We start from the raw sequence: 16,417 nt of genomic DNA on the forward strand, positions 1-16,417 counted from the left end.
CATTGTTCCTCCTTTAGCTCAGTGGTGGAGTGGTGGAGTCATGTAGCCGTGGTGGTCCTTTATAGCCTAATGTTAGCATTAGGCCGATGGGGGATTGAATCAATACAGAACGGGGTTTGTCCCGTATTTTCCGAGCTGTCGTCAATGCAGCATCCTATTCGGCCCCGTATTGGGTAATACCTTCATCGTTGGTTTGATTGGCCGTAAACCTGAAATAAACCATCAGTCAGAGGAGGGCGGGACTCTTGGCGGAGTGTCAATTTGAAAAAATGGCGGAGGTAGCTCCCCCTTCTCCCGTAACGTCGCCACCCCCTGTCAGCCGTAGCATCCGCCACCTCCCCTTAAATCCGGACGTCTGGCTACGTGCGACAAGTAGCGCTACGCGAGAAAAGGTGCCAGTACGCTTAAGAGTAAAATGTAGAAGCGGCCCACTTCGAGCACTGTTTTATGCAATAATCTAAATGGCCTTGACATGCAAACTCTCTGCAGCGCTCTTCCTCTAAACTTAGAACGCGTTTTGGACGTGTCATGAACGGTGGGTCAATAAAGGCTTGTAGGGAGTAGAGGGGCCGAAGGGTCGAGGGAGGTTGGACCATGTGGCTGTAGATCATGTCCACAGTCAACAGCCACGCTGTTCAAACCAGTTCCCACGTTGCAGTACGGCCTTTCACAGTCATACATTCCATCCAGCCTCAAGTCAGCGCAGTATGTGTTCGTTCGCCAGGACGGCCATCGTTGACCCCTTTAAACTCCCTATTTTGGGCCATTTCGGGTTCTGGAGACCGGAGACAAAACCTGCATGGTCGACATGGGCGGCAGGCTGGAATATGTGTCGGTTGACTGCCTTACACCGGCGCATCTGGACCTGGACCAGTCGGTAAGGTTGGCTGAACCCTCGCGGCGAGGACGGCCTCGTGCCCTCCCACCACACCGGCCTCCCACCCCATCATGGTCCCACCTCCCACCCCAGAGACACAGAGTCGGGCGGACGGGGGACTTGGGCCCCGAGACATTTGGAGTAAATCTCTAGAGCGGGTGAATTGTGGGGGGAGGCATGTAGGGGACTAAAAGGGACTTCTTTGTGTGTTTCCACGCTCCGACAGGTTTCTATTAAATAGGCATATTCCTTTGCATCATTTATATATATATCCTCAACAAACATGCACATTCACACTTCGCAGTATCCCAATCATCGCACTCGTGTGTGTTTCAGTTTTTTCAGCACAAAAGAACCTTTAAATGTCTACTTTAACATATTTCACTGTGTGTGTGTGAGAGCATTAATGTGCCCACATTCCCTCAGTGTGGAGAACTTCTTCCTACACAGAAATAAGAGGCGACACTTGTTCTGCTGCCCACATTTTACCAAGAAAAAAAGAGCGCGAATGTCTTTCCTGCCTCCTCCTTCGATTCTTATTCTCTTTGCCAGTCCAATGAAGAAACAATGTATTTAGTGTTCATTAGTAGATGGAGAAAGAGTAAGGAAAGAAGTGGCCAAAACAAACACCATAAGGCAAAGAGACTCTTCTTTTTGATTTACTGTTCTTCACACCATTTTTGAAGGATTAAAATAGAAACAAAACAGAAGCTTGCTCTAAAAATAGAAAGACTTATTCCTTATTTCTCGAAACAGAACATCTCGTATATGGCCACAATTGACTTAGTTATTAAATATATACCCATATTTGGATAAAAATATATAGATAATGCACATCCCATTATTAGGTAATATATATATATATATATCTTTATAGTTGGAACTTTTATGTATTTACCATACTGTATACAAAAAAAGAATTCATATATTAGAAATGTGGCTAATGCTAAAAAAAATGATATATAATAAGTAAAACACATATTTCTGCTAAAAATAAGGACATAAAAGGTTTAGTTAAATATATGTATTAAAGAGACATGTGATCCAAATTGTCTGTATGTGTTAAACCAGGGGTAGGCAGTACCAGGAGATCGCCTTGTTCCATTTCGTTTACCGCTACTTGTTTGCCCGACTTCTAAACATATAAAGTTAAGTATTTAACACACATTTTTTAATAAATACAGAAATCCTGACCAAAGATGAATGTATATAAAGTAGTATTTAATACACATTTGTTAATGTTTGTATCAGATATTACGTCACAAAATATAAACGCGTTACAATGTACAAGACAATATTTTGGCGACCCAGTGAGTAACGCTGAGCATCCTACTCCACTTGGATTGCACAGAGAAGGTGAGTGAATGTGTGAAAGTTGCACCTTTCCTCTCTTGACTAAACCAATGCTCCTTTTAAACAAATTACTTTTTAAACAAAGTCATGTACTCGTCAATGTTAAAACTTTCTAGGTTCTAGCTACTTCCATCTGTTTACTATCATTGTGCGTTGAATATGGTTTGGAATTGTTGGTCTGACAAAAAAATATACTAAGGATACATTAAAACATATTATCCAGGTAGGACAAGAAACACCAGGACCATGAAGTCCCTTTGTGGATCCATCAGCTGAGAAAGATAAAAGAGCATTGTGTCCATCGAAGGCGATGAACCTGGAAGCAGCAGCGTTATCGAAGAAGAGGGGATTTAAAAGATAAACTGTATCGGGTTCCTCAGGGAAAGGATTGTGTGAAGCCAGAGATCACTTTCTAAGAAAAAGGGGCCTGTAGACGGAGCTGCTGAAAGAGGCAGGACTGAACCCGAGAGAGCGGAGTGACAAATCTCAAATTCAGTTCTGTTTCCATCAAGTTTCCATTTCAACTGCCCCTTACTTTTATTTTTGGAGCTTTCTCTCTCATTTCACGGCTCCAAGAGTTGTCATCACTGTATTCAATTGAACTCTTCTAGAGAGATGAAGCGATTAAACACAAGTCAACAGCACTCAACCTAGAAGCTAATCACATCTGCCGGCCGAACACAGAATAAATCATTGACTTGTTCTCAGAAAGATAGGATGAGTATTCTCTCTTGGGTGTATTCGGCTCGATTCAGCTCTTCTTTTGAAACAAAGTCAATGGACTCAAAAAGAATGGACTAAATAACATTTCCATTCATATTTTGAGCTTCTTAAATGATGTCTCGGCTGCCAATTTCACACGGCCAACTGACTGGATTGAACCCAGGGTGGTGGCCTCATGCTCTACTGCAATGCAACTCCATGAGAACAAGAGCTACATTACGTTATGACAATATGGGGTTGACAGTATGTATACAGAGAGTGTTTATCATTTTCAGCACTATAAATGTCTATTGGAGAGAAACTAAAGGCCAGTTTATATCGTTTGTAACTGAGTCCTTAGTTACGTTAGTCACCTACGTTAGTCATGACATCATCTGCCCTCCGTCTGGCTGTGGATGTTCCACTCATTTATAGGACAAACTCTGTAATAGCTACGTCAGAATATTTGGACTAGCATTGCAAGCCAGACATAATCATGAGTAGCCCGGCAGGCCTTGCTCTCTCACTGCTGTGAGATGAGCTAAACCATTGGAACTAATACCGGGTCCATTAGCACCTGACTCACTAAGAGCTGTGGATTGGTGTCACATAATCACAGCTATAGGGGGGGCCAAATGGCATCCGTATTTCCCACGATTAAAGGTAAATCGTATCAATGAATTTAGTCTTGTTTCTTCCTGTGGAGAGAGCAAAGTAATCTCCTGAGTCATGAGGAGCAACTTTTTATGCCACATTTATCACACAGCAACAAAGCTACAGTTCTATAAAGACCATGTCAGGACTGAAGTACCACTCAAAGACCTAATTTAAGGACCGAAACACCTCTTACTGCAATCAAGCTCGCCCCAAAAAATCATGGATGATCAAAAGTGGTCAGACAGGATTGGACAAGTCGCCCAACAAAAAGGTCCCTAAATTGACAGTGTGGTGCTCAGCAAAAGCTATAAAGGCAAAATAACAAATTTATTTCAGAAACTACAGAAAGGACAACTTGAAACAATCGATTGAGACCATGACCTCATTTTAACGTTGTTTTCTTTAATAAATCTGCCCAGTTACACATTACAACATACAACATTTGCTGTATTCCAATTGTCAGAAACCATCGTCTGTTATTAAGACTGCAGACTGTTTGACCGGTTGCCCTCCGCCGGTCTCCACAGGAACCACAGGTCAAGCCGTTACTAAAAGAAGCGCTGCAGACAAGTCCTCCACTCGCAAGCGAGTGAAAGTATGAGGCTGTAGGTGAGGAGCTGGCGCTGTGTCCACGGGCTCGCAGGGCTGCTGACAGGCCTCGGCGATTCCAATTCACTGATGCGTCACTCAATTCGTTGCAATTGTTTACCCGCTAGCGTTGCTGCTACCTCTAAGCATTGGAAGCAGTTCCAAGAACATTGGCTTTAATAAAAGCCCTGCTATGAGGAAGTGGGGGCTGGGAATTGTTTTGCTGCTTGTTTTTTCCCCGCAGACATCAAACCGAGCACAGACACTATTTGACACTTCAGGGATGCTGCACAACAACACACACTGAAACATCACCTTTTTCCTCACTCACACACACAATCCCACTCAAGTGAGTGCACACTCTTTGCTCTTTCTCTGTTGAGACACCCTCAAAACAAAAGACAGTGTCCCACAGACCATGAAGACGCTCTCACTGGAAGCCTTCTCATTGGAGAGATAAGACAGTGTCTAACCCACACGGCGTCAGCCCGACACTCATTAAATCTATTAGCGTAGCATCCAATAGCCAGTGTCTATGACTTCTCTGCACAAATATCAAGACCTCCTCTGACGTTCTCACTGAGGTTTCTTCCCTTTTCCCCAGGGAAGGGTCGTTCCTGTGCCGAGTGTTTCGGGACAGAGGATGTCGTATGTGTACAGACTGTAAAGACCTCTGAGGCTAATTTGTTATTTATTTATTTAATTCAATTAATTGTATTCTGTATAATTAACTGTTTTCCAGAATTGCCCTAAAACTGTTGCTAGATGATTCCTGTGAGTGTGTTCTGACCTGCAACCTCCATGAATAAAGATTTGGCACAGAACTACTTCCTGTTGTTTAGAGAGACACCATGGAATTGGTTGTTTCAAAAAAGGGCATTGAAATATTTTGTGTAAAGGGACAGTTCACCCCAAAATGAAAACTACGTGTAGTGGTACTCATCAGATGAGATGGGTTTGGGGTGAGTTGCTTAGTGTATTGGGACTTGACTTTTACAAATATGTTTGAAAAACGCATCAACATGTTATGATTACTAACATATATCCATGCATACATGTCTAATAGATATAGATGTCATCTATACAAGTGTAAAATCACAGTAAGTGTCTGCTGAAGAACAGATGCCCGGTGTGATAGTGTGTTCACACCAAGCGCGATGCAAAAGTTTCGTGGCACAAGATTACACACAAAGTCTACACACAGAGTGCGCTGTATACATTCATGCTCTGACGCCTTTAACAGCTTCCCCTTTCTGGGTCCACATTCCAATACAATACAACGGGCTCCGGTTGTCCCAGTCCCAGTCCCAGTCGTCCCTACCGACCATAGTACCGTGGCTTTGTCGTCACCCGTTCATCAGGTGCACCTACGACCTCCTTGTGGAGGGACCTTCTTCTCACCGAGCTGCTGATGAATACAGCCTGCCAAGGCCTCATGGCTGTTACAACCTGAAATCAACCACTCCAGCTTCACCTTATCTTGCTTCACCCCAAAATGTATTGAATAGGTAATAATAATAATAAATCACGTACAGATGATAATGTCAGACATAGAGGTTTGATCATGTGCCACTGCTTGTCTTTTAGTGCGAGTGCACTGATGATGAATTATTAGGACAGAGCAAGTAGGAGGTGACATGAAGCTGTCGGCGATGTCCCCGGAAGCTTTGGTGACGAACACCACACATTGTTCAGTGAATGGTTCCAAACTGTGACTGAGAGGAAGAAAATAAAGGCCAGAGTAACTGAAATGACTGGGCTGTCTTTACAAAGACTCTTTACACGGCGTGTCATTTAGGAATGTCTAGCATCTCAGCATTACCCAGGCGGTGGGGGGGGGGCGTGACCAGATGCAGCACTGGGTCTCTCAACCAATCATAACCTCGCTGTCAAACTTCTTAAGGACTGGCTCCGTGGCTCCTGTCAGCTGTCATTGCACCCTCCTCCACACCAGGCACCTCCAGCCACCTTCAGTCATACTCCAGGCTCCATCAGCAACTTGCTGCGAGCTGATGGTGCCTGGCTTTACCACCACCTCCACGGGGGGCAGGGCGGGTCAGCCAATCGCCAAAGATACACACTATCGTTGATGCAGAACGAGTCTCGTCTGATTAAAGTAGTGCCAGTTGGCTCTTAGTCTTAGTGGACACACAAGAAAAGTATTGATCCTTTTGAGGAGTTTGGTGCAAGTTAACCGCCAACACGCTAGACCATTGGGAAGTAGACAATAGCTATGTATGCAGGTTGAAAACTGCTTCATGCAGTTATACTTTGTACTATATTGCAAATACTTCTCTTGTATTTGCTTCCAAAAGACACAGGCAACAATTGCTTAAAACGTGAAAAAAGGTGACGTGTCAGTGTCATTTGTCCCGTGTGATCTGGGCGGGGTGTTGAGTGAGGGTGTGATGGAGGAAACTGCCCTGAAGAAAAAGCTGTTCCTCAGTCTGTTAGTCCGGGTTTTAATAGTCCTGTAAATGTACATTTTCCTGGTTGAAAAGAGACTAATGGTTGTTGCAAGGTATGTTTCAAAAAACGTACGTCTTCACAGAAAAAACAGAAGCGCAAAATCCCAAAACCAGGAAAACGTCTGGAAACAATTGATAAATGACATTGACAATGACACATTAGCACTCAGTGTAGAACAAAGAGATTCTGGCAAAGCGAACGGGGGAAGTTTAAAGACTAATAATAAATCAGGGGCAGGTGAGTGATGAAAGAGGGGGGAAACAAAACCAGCCATCGCACATGAGGAGAGGACATTTAAAAATACTCTACAAAGAAGACAACGCCAACTGAAGGTTGATATAAAAGATAGTAGTTTGGGATCAGCTGATTATGTTAACTTAACTGTTACACAATAAGCAACGACCTGTATGTACATTAAGTTAACATGTAATCTAACGTACACAGCGTGAGCTACATATGCAATACGGTAAAAGTTCATTTATGTCTGTAACTTTTTTACACACTTACACTCTTACATTATATTTAGAACCCATGGATTTTTACATTTTTGCCCGGGGAGCAATTAGGGGTCAGGTGTCTTGCTCAGGGACACTCCAACATGGGACATGGGGCAGCCGGGCCTCGAACCACCAACCTTACGGTCCCCTGCGCAGCCTCTCAACTCTTGTGCCACGACAACCCGGAGGTTCGCTGTTGCCGTTTAAAACAGATTTTTCAGAGAGACTTCACTGTTTTAATTGCTGACATAAATTTAGTGCTGCAATATTATAAGTTGTACAAAGTTGAGACCGACAGCTGAAAGAGATGGTACTGCGCAACAGCTTAAAAATAATTGAAAACACCCCACCAAATTTGGTAAAGAAACTGGAAACTTGGCATCAAAATGTTTTCCTTGTTTCACTGTCACGTGTTTCCTAACAATGCAGCCTATAGAAATGTGGACTTAACAGGCAACGTGTTAAACATACCCACTAGAACTAATGAAGTGAGGCCCAAACCACAGAACCAATTTTCAATAAACCAGAATTACCCACTGACCCTTTCCTTTATCACCCCTAAGGGTATTATGGTAAAGGTTCAAATAATAGAGGTACACAGTAGTTTGGCTGGGCTGTGGTCCTGAAAAACCGGCACGTCAGTAGGGATGTAGTGCGTACGTAGATTGTGTTCACATCACTGTCTTTTCAGTGAGAGAAAGAAAGCATCACGCGGGAGCTGCCTGCTTTCTGATCCAACAACTAATGTGACATTTTCACAATGGCAAAATGCACAAAACAAACAAACATTACACTTCAATCAATGAGGGACTTTGAATGTCATTGTCAGTCAGTTGAAGCTGCTTATGGACGATTCTTTGCGCCTACAATTCAGTGTGTATTTAAAAAAAGATATATCGCATAGGCCCATGACAGGGAACATATCCAATTATAACAAGCCCAGTAAAATTCATTCCAATAGAAAAATGTAATACTAAGATATTCACCAGTTAATATGTTGCGTTAGAAATTGATGGTATCGATCATATCCAGTTGATTGCGATCACCAAGGCAGCGCCAGTCGCCTGCCATTGAAAATAAAATCATGCCGGGTCACCCCTTATGGCGGGCGACCGTGGAAGCCAGCGGATTTGTTTTAACATTTCCTTTGAACAACACCTTGTTCAATGAGAAGGTGCCCAAAGGAATGTGGGATTCGAATTTGCTGTGGAAAATTGTACCGAGGGTACATCCTAATAAAAGTCGTGGGCAATGTTTCTGTAAACCAATCGCATCGGTGCTGTCAAACTGTTCTCCTCTGTGTTGTTCTTAGTTGTCATTTCAACGCACACCAGATGCCACCAAACCGGTATTATACAATTAAAGCAACCGCATTCTCCACCACCACCAGGGTCTAGACTTCAAGGGGGAAATATAGATCTTATCATCTGATCTGGGAATCCCTGCCCCTAGATTGTCCTCCAGCAGGATGGAGTCCAACCTCCAAAGACGTAGCTCTCTACATAGTTACACATGAATTATTTTTAAATCCAAAGAAGTCTCTCCTAATTGTAATATCTTCTTTATGGCCCGTTTGACTATTTGCAGATTGCATCATTATTGTCATGGGATTGAAAGGATTGTTGAGGGCATGTGTGTGGGGAGGGGTTTGGGGGCTATTGTCACACACGGCCTCATAGCTGATAAATATTCATGAAGGGGAGCTGGTCAAGGGCCTGCGGAGGAGTTCCTTATTAAGTCAGGCAGGAAGGCTTCAGTCCACTGCAACTCTAACTGCTCTAAGTGTAACCACACTGTTCCATTCCCTCCGATAACAACGCATTGATAGAATTCTGCATTGGCCACTTACTGTGCATTAAAATATGTTGCTGGTCTCTCCCGCTGCTCCCGCGAGCTCAGGGGAACAACACTAATGACTTGCTCTATGGTTACTGGGGCTTGTGGGATTGCTGGCGAGAACGGAAGGGAGGGGGTGGAGGAGTTGGTAATCCCAGATGGGGAGTTGTCAAAGATAGATGCCTTCATTTTGACAGCTTCATCTTCTGTTCTGCTCCTCTCTTGGATGCCGTCTTAGTTGCTGAGGCTGACAAAGATGAAAAATGAACTTTGGCAGGAGCTTGTTAGCTCCCTGCCTTCCATGGGATCCCCTTTAAAATGGCTGGTTTATTTATGAGTGATCGATAATTAACAGCTCGAGCCCCATCCGGTATAAGATTGAGTCAACACATGAGCAACCTACCTGCAGATCTTAAGCATGAGCCTCTTCTGAAAAGCCACTCAGCAGGGATATATGCATACGAGCATGAGTAGCTACCGATAAAGCCGAGAAGGCGGCAATGCAGGTCTGATAACAAAAGAAGCTAATAACAGAGTCAGGAGACGAGGAAGACGAGTTGGGAGCCTGAAGTAAGCAGAAAACTACTCCGCGTTACGCCTCCTCTCTCACCCCGAGCTGGCCTACTTCTCCACAGCTGCTCGCGAGTTAAGTGGGAATTCTGCACCGCTTGTCAGTCTTACCTTTCTCCGGGCTCAGGCAGCGAACATTGCTAGAATCGTCCATTGGTGTATTCCCAAAGGAGACAGGGCTCCATGTGCTTCTACAACGGGGACGGAGGGGCTGGCTTCACCCGAACCACCATCTGGGGTTCTGCTGCTGTCACTGGCACGCCTCGCCCTTTGGTTGGCATCATCCAAGGTGTGACAGAAAGGGCTTTTGGTTGGAAACTTACCTATCCTGTTCCTGCTCCACCTCTTATAGTCTCCTCTGTTTGTCTTCATGAGAGCTCATCCTCTCTGTCTCTATGTGCCAGTATGACGGGAAGCAGCAAGACAGCGTGGTCTTGCACACTTGTTTTTCTTCTTTTGCCTCTACTGTACAGACTGGTGGGAATGGGGGATGTTGCCACAGAGAGCTTTGGGAGCACGCTCAGTGCAGTCAACCACTCACGGCTCTTGCATGAGGAGGGGGGGGGGGCATTCAGTTCAAAGACGATCACCTGGGAGAACGAGCGCTCCATTAAGGAGGGAGGGAGGGAGTGGTGAGAGGAGAAGAGGGAGGAGAAAAGGAGGGAGGGAAAACAAAGACTGAGGAGGATGAGCGGAAGAAGAGGGAAAGGACCAAAATGCATCTGCCGAGATAAAACGGGAGGAGGGCGAAGAGGAAGGGAGTGATGCGAGAGGCGCGGAGGAGGCAAGGTGGCTGTGATTTGCCAGTAGCAAAGAGCAGCGGCGTGTGGTGCGCATGTTTTATTCAGCACGGGGAGAAGCCGCCTGGCGGGGATGGGTTTGTCTCAGCAGTCGGCCGACAAAAGAGAGAGATGGAACGGGATGCAAGGCAGGAAGAAGATTAACTTCTTTCCTATACTTCCTAACCTGTAAAGGCAGATGTCACCTAAAAACTGTCTTTCCCACAGGATCTCTAACTAATTTCATGTGAAAAATAAGGGAAAAAACATTTTGGGGAATGCACTCACTCTCATTCATGTCTTTGTGTTATGTCCACAGAGGTTAGCTCAGCCCAGCAGTGATGGCTGGAAACGGGGAATCAGCCAGCCAGACTTTTGTCTTGAAAGTTGAGCCCATACACAAACAAAAACGTCAATGTCTTCAAACTTGTTCTTCCGACGTGGTGTCTGTTTTAGTAAAATCCCGGGTTAAACAGTCCCTTGGCTAAGCCCCGAGCCCAAAGTGTAACTAACTGCACTCCCAGGGGTGTAAGCATGGTTTAGACATTGGGGGGGTCCAGCGGACAGGGGGGCGCTGCCCCGCTGAGCGGAGCGACAGAGTCCTAGTGCCCTTGTCTTAACAGACGGTTTAAAAGCGGCAAGAAACATATATTTTACATAATTTCTGCTGTATATTGGTGGGGTGACAACCCCCCCAAAGAATGCGTGGTTACGCCCGTGCTGCCACCTGTAGAGTAAATTATAACTGGAGGAGCGTCTTTAAAGACTGCAGGACTGGCTGGTGGACAGCATGCTGTCGGTTATTAGGGATCACATTCTGAAGTAAAGAACACGGGTTGTATCACCATACAAATGACATATACAGTAAATATCATACTGAAAGGTATTTAATGTTATATGTAATATACTGAATTGCCTGTGAGGGTGACACAAATAAGATTGTCAAAGGGTTATTTACCACTTTTATTCATGTTGGAACGAATGAATCAGGAAATTGATTTGAAGGCCCTGCCTACACAACGTTCTACCAGCCGCCACTAGTCATGCTATTCATGCTACATCGCCTTCAATACTGATCACAATTTACAGTATTTTCAGCAACCTTCTGCCATAAACAAATATTAAACGTTGTGAATATATATATATATATAATACATTAATACATATTTCATGAGACAGGAACAACCAATCCCCACTCTTTTACACCTGGATTTGGCCTTCACAACAATCATCATCCAGAACCCAGGAGCTGCGTCTCAACCTGCACTCCAACCAATAGTCAAGCAATTTATTCATTAGTGTCTCCTTCGTACATTAGCACGCAGCCCCTCGGGGCTTACCACGGTAGCTGTACACTGCCACAGGACCAGTTCCCACACAGCCTTGGGCAGTCCCTGACATAGCTAGAAGTGCATGGGAGCAGTCCATATGGACGGGAGCAATAAGCGTGCTTGCATGTGCTTGGGTTGGTTGGGGGGGTTTGGCCCTCAAAGGGCTCTATACGGGGCTGCACCTGCACCTTTCCTTTTTCCTAAGTGGGCTCGTATAAAAGATGACCGTAGCCGAGGAACAGGAGTGAGTGCAAGACATTGATCAATTATTGCCAAAGATGTGTCCATCCAAAAATAAAATATTATATATTTTATTAAGACCCAAAGCAACAAATATCAGATTGCTTTGAACTTTTTTCCGGTAAGATGCTGATGTGTAGCGAGTAATAATAAAGATATTTGCTAAGTAGCACTAAACACGAGCACTGAGGTTGATGGCAATGCCATTATTGCCCATTACAGGACCTGATTGTGGCACTATATGAACTCTATTCATTTTTTCTTTTTCTTTCGATTGTGTTTACAGCGTTAGGCCACCGTTGCTAATTGAAGAGTGGAAATGTGGTCGTGTGCAAGAAAGGTTGGAGGTGATCGCTTGTTGCCATTTTTCAGGTAACATGTGGCCCCCCCGTCCATCTCCTGAGCTCCAGTAAGAGCACTGGATCGATTCATTCTCTGAGGAGCACCAGCGGAGTGACCAACAATGAGCTTAGAGCCTCTGAACAAAAAGCCACCGCTGCTGACTGTAAAGCCTGATAAGAAATTCTAAAGAATCTAAGAAACCAGCAAAGAGCCCTCTTTCCTCTCCTTCTGAGCCCACTTTGTTCTGCTGAGGAGAATATTGACCGATTGGGAAGGCCAACATGGGAACAGCACGTATGCAGACAGACTAAAAATGACATTCACTCATTCAGTGTGAAATATCTGTGAATTTACCATTTACATGAATTACATCTCATTCTGGGCCGACACCATTTGCACCAAAACATTCTTACATGCTGACCTATCAAAAACTGTCCGAGTCTTGTGTGGGAAGGCTGTGACATGTTCAGCAGATTGTTTCTCACGTGTAATGAGTGGGGATGTGTGGAAGTTAATAAGCCCAGCTGGATGAGTGGGGGGCAGCTGTGTTCTCTGTGGATATCCTATCAAACGTGTCCATTTTGCGTAAATGCAGGTGGCCTGAAGCAAATGGAAAAGCCGTTTTTTTCTATGGTTGTATTGAGGATCACATAGATCCAACAGAAACGCTGTCATTGTGGAAAGGATGTTAACGCGATTGAATCTGTGTGGTAGATATAAGCTCTGATAAAGCAAAGCCGGTGCAGCTTCCCTCTGGAAAGAATTCTGCCTTCCGTTTGGAGAAAGTAATCCTACATACCTACAGTAAGTATTCTGATACTTTAGCTTCAGATGTACTATGTAAAAATAAACAAGTGCTCTCTAATTTGTAATACTGCAATAAACACACAGGCGAATTATCGGTGAGTTCAATTTTTCATAATCCTATTCTTTCAGATGATATAGTAAATTGCACATTGTCATGTATCATCATAAAAGCATCATGACATGAATCTTACAGTCAAATTAGCAACCAACGCCTTTAGACGTTTGTCCTCAAACGCAGGTTCCTGGGACAACAATGTCCGTCAACAGGAGTGTTTAACATCAAACAAATTGTGGCACTTAAGATGATGTAATGGTTCTTATCTACAGCAAGTTGTAGATCGGCTAACGTGATGAAATTGCACTTTCTTGTTCTTCTGAGTTTGTATCCTCATCGTTGAAATGCACTTATTGTACGTCGCTTTGGATAAAAGCGTCAGCTAAATGACACGTGATGTCATGTTCAGGCATTAAGTTTGGCATAAAGAAATGGAACATTAAATTCCTAACTCTATTCTAATATGAAACTAAGAACTGTTGTTGGCTTATGAAGAGATTGATATCTACGCAGGAAGCAGCTCTCGTTCCACGGAGTCGGCCACCTCGCACCGCCATTTTTCTACAGCAGCCCTGAGCGGATCCCGGCTCTGGTGGGAGCCATTCACATTTCTTGGTAACTAATGTTTGCAATGCGTTCCGAAACCCAGTAGCATATGTGTACAATGCAGCGGCATAAACAGCAGGAAGCTTTAAACTTGGAGTGTAAATGCAAAGACTGAGCTGAGAAGTCATCAAAATGTTTCCATGGATCAAAGTGAACCGCTACATTTTCATAGATCTTTACTAAAGCACCATTGAGGAAGTAACATGTATGTCGCCCTCCCGTCCATAAGCACATCCCTCCATGGGTGCATGCAGCCATGTGCTCATGTGAGTGCCCTGAAAAATCCGTCACCAGTCTTGATTAATGCACTGGAAGGTTTGTTTGAGCAGCTACTGAGGCCTGATACCTGGTTCATAAGCAATACTATCCAACATGTTCCATGCGTTCAGCGCCATACATTTGACAGGTTCCATTTTATCTATCTTATCATTTTGGACAGCTAGCTGATCATATTGTGCCTTTGTGTAAAGCACGTACATCAGCTTGGCTGGTTATGTGCCTCTTTGGGCTTCTACTGGCTTTAGGTTAGTGTTTGTGTGAGTGACAGATACAGTGACGGGCAGATGTCATGTGATGACTTGTTTCATCATTATCATCTTTCTTTTGTCTTACTCACTTCAGTCTCTGAAAACTGATGCGCCACATTTCATCACGGCCCTACAGGTGCTTTTCTAATGCACTGCACTGAACAACACAATGTGCAGGGATCACACTGTTGTATATTATCCAGCAGCACATAAACCAGTAGACTAAGTGGAAGTGACAACCATAGCCAGAAACCACAATAGGGTAATGCTGCACTCTGATTGGTGCCAATCGGCCGAATCAGATTTAAAATCCTAGTTGTCTTTGACCTGTTTTCCAAAACATTTCCGAAATCCTTTATTATTTGTATTATTTCAGGGGCGGAGCCACCTATGTGAAGAATCCCAGGTAGCCATTGCGTTCCTGGCCGTTGAGAATTATTTTTCTTCCACAAAATCTGTATATACAACTTTTTGACTTTGTGTTAAAGGTCTTTTCCATTTCAAACCAACAACCAGGCGGATAACTTCTCTCTGACAATCAATCCTATGGTTAAAAAACAAGTCAGATTGAATGGCAGTCTATGACAAAATGACTCCACTTAGCTTTTAGCTTTTTTTTATTGCCACAGTAAACGTTGAAAACCTGAGTTCATGCCTGTGTATGTCATTACTCATTGTGTCTGCATTAGTGCAGCACCATTCCCTGCAGCATCGGTTAGTCCAATTTAGAGACCTGCAGTCACTGAAGCAGTTAGATGCTGGGAGACACTCAGGACAGGTTGTGAGTCCATCATCGCTACTGGCAAATAGAAACCAACACATTCACACCTTGTTTTCCCAGAGGATCATGTCCGTGGACATGGAGTTAAACCTGAGTAATTGTAGGAGCCCACAGATGAAATGGGACCCTCGGTCATGCCAGCAATTACACAAAATTAGGTCAGGAGCCCTTGAAAGTTCCAATAGACACAGCATTTCAAATATCTACTTCAGCAGCTATTGTTTTTCTATCTGAAGAAGAAAAACAAGACAATCTGAATGGCCCATGGTGTCGTAGTGATAGTAGAACACATCCAGACACTCTGACAAATGGCTTCACCTGATATCAGCCAAGCTTGGGAGTCTGCTGAGACACATCCAGACCACATAACACATGTTAATAAAGCGGTCGTGTGTTATGATTGGTCGTTTAGAGAGCTACTGTTATCTGGTGTCACTCCCTACTCAGCAGGAGTAGTGGTGGGTCGTCGTGGCGTAGAGGTAGAGACGGTGCGCTGGGAACCGCAAGGTTGGTGGTTTGAGCCCTGGCTGCTACATGTCCCATGTCGAAGTGTCCCTGAGCAAGACACCTGACCCCTAGTTGCTCCCTGGGCAAAAATGTAAAAAGCCATGGGTTAAAAATACAATGTAAGTCGCTTTGGATAAAAGCATCAGCTAAATGTAATGGAGCCAAACAGCAGGCCTCTCCAACCCACTTTCTCTGGAGGCGACCTGCTAAACAGCCGTTCCTTAATCCGATAGCTCTCCATGCGGAGAGACTCATGTGTCTGCACACATCAGGCACTAACATTCTGTCGTAGCCGTAGTGTTTTCCTTTAAATGGAAGGTTGTCAAAAAACTGATCACAGAAAAACTGCTGACACCGCTTTAGATTAGATTAGATTCAACTTTATTGTCATTGCACAGGGTACAAGTACTGGGGCAACGCAGTTTAACATCCAACCAGAAGTGCAAAATAGCAAAAAGTGCAGAGTATGTGCATATGTAAAGTGTAATAAGTGAATAAATAGATATGTACAGTAAGAAATAGTTATGCAATATGAACAGTAAGAAATAACAGTGCAAATGTTCAGTGACTGGAGGAGGGTGTGGCAGTCGAGCCAGGGTGGAGGGGGAAGTACAGTCACTGAGGGAGATGTGTGTGTGGGGTGGGGGGCAGAGTTCAGTAGAGTGACAGCCGCAGGGATGAAGCTGTTCCTGAACCTGCTGGTCCGGGAACGGAGCACCCTGTAGCGCCTCCCAGAGGGGAGGAGGGCAAACAGTCTGTGGCTGGGGTGAGAGCTGTGCCCTCCGCAGACATCTCTTGCTCTGGACAGCCTCAATGGTGGGGAGTGAGGAGCCGGTGATGCGTTGGGCAGTTTTCACCACCCTCTGCAGTGATTTACGGTCCGGGACAGAGCA

At 44.4% G+C, this 16,417-nt stretch overlaps 1 protein-coding gene across 4 annotated transcripts in view; it reads right to left on the reverse strand.

Annotated features, from left to right (window-relative positions):
- The window catches only part of plch2a (phospholipase C, eta 2a), a 123,593-nt gene that overhangs the window by 48,260 nt on the left and 58,916 nt on the right, over positions 1–16,417 (reverse strand). The window contains exon 1 of one of the 4 annotated variants that reach the window (XM_078087693.1): positions 9,661–10,081. The exons of the other annotated variants lie outside the window; for them this stretch is intronic. Within the exon in view, the coding sequence (XP_077943819.1) occupies positions 9,661–9,703 (43 nt within the window). The 5' untranslated portion in view covers positions 9,704–10,081. Of the gene's footprint in view, positions 1–9,660; positions 10,082–16,417 lie in introns of those variants that run through there. 4 annotated transcript variants of the gene reach the window in all.

This window comes from Gasterosteus aculeatus, chromosome 2, assembly GCF_964276395.1.
Source record: "Gasterosteus aculeatus chromosome 2, fGasAcu3.hap1.1, whole genome shotgun sequence".
NCBI classification, from domain to species: Eukaryota; Metazoa; Chordata; class Actinopteri; order Perciformes; family Gasterosteidae; genus Gasterosteus; species Gasterosteus aculeatus.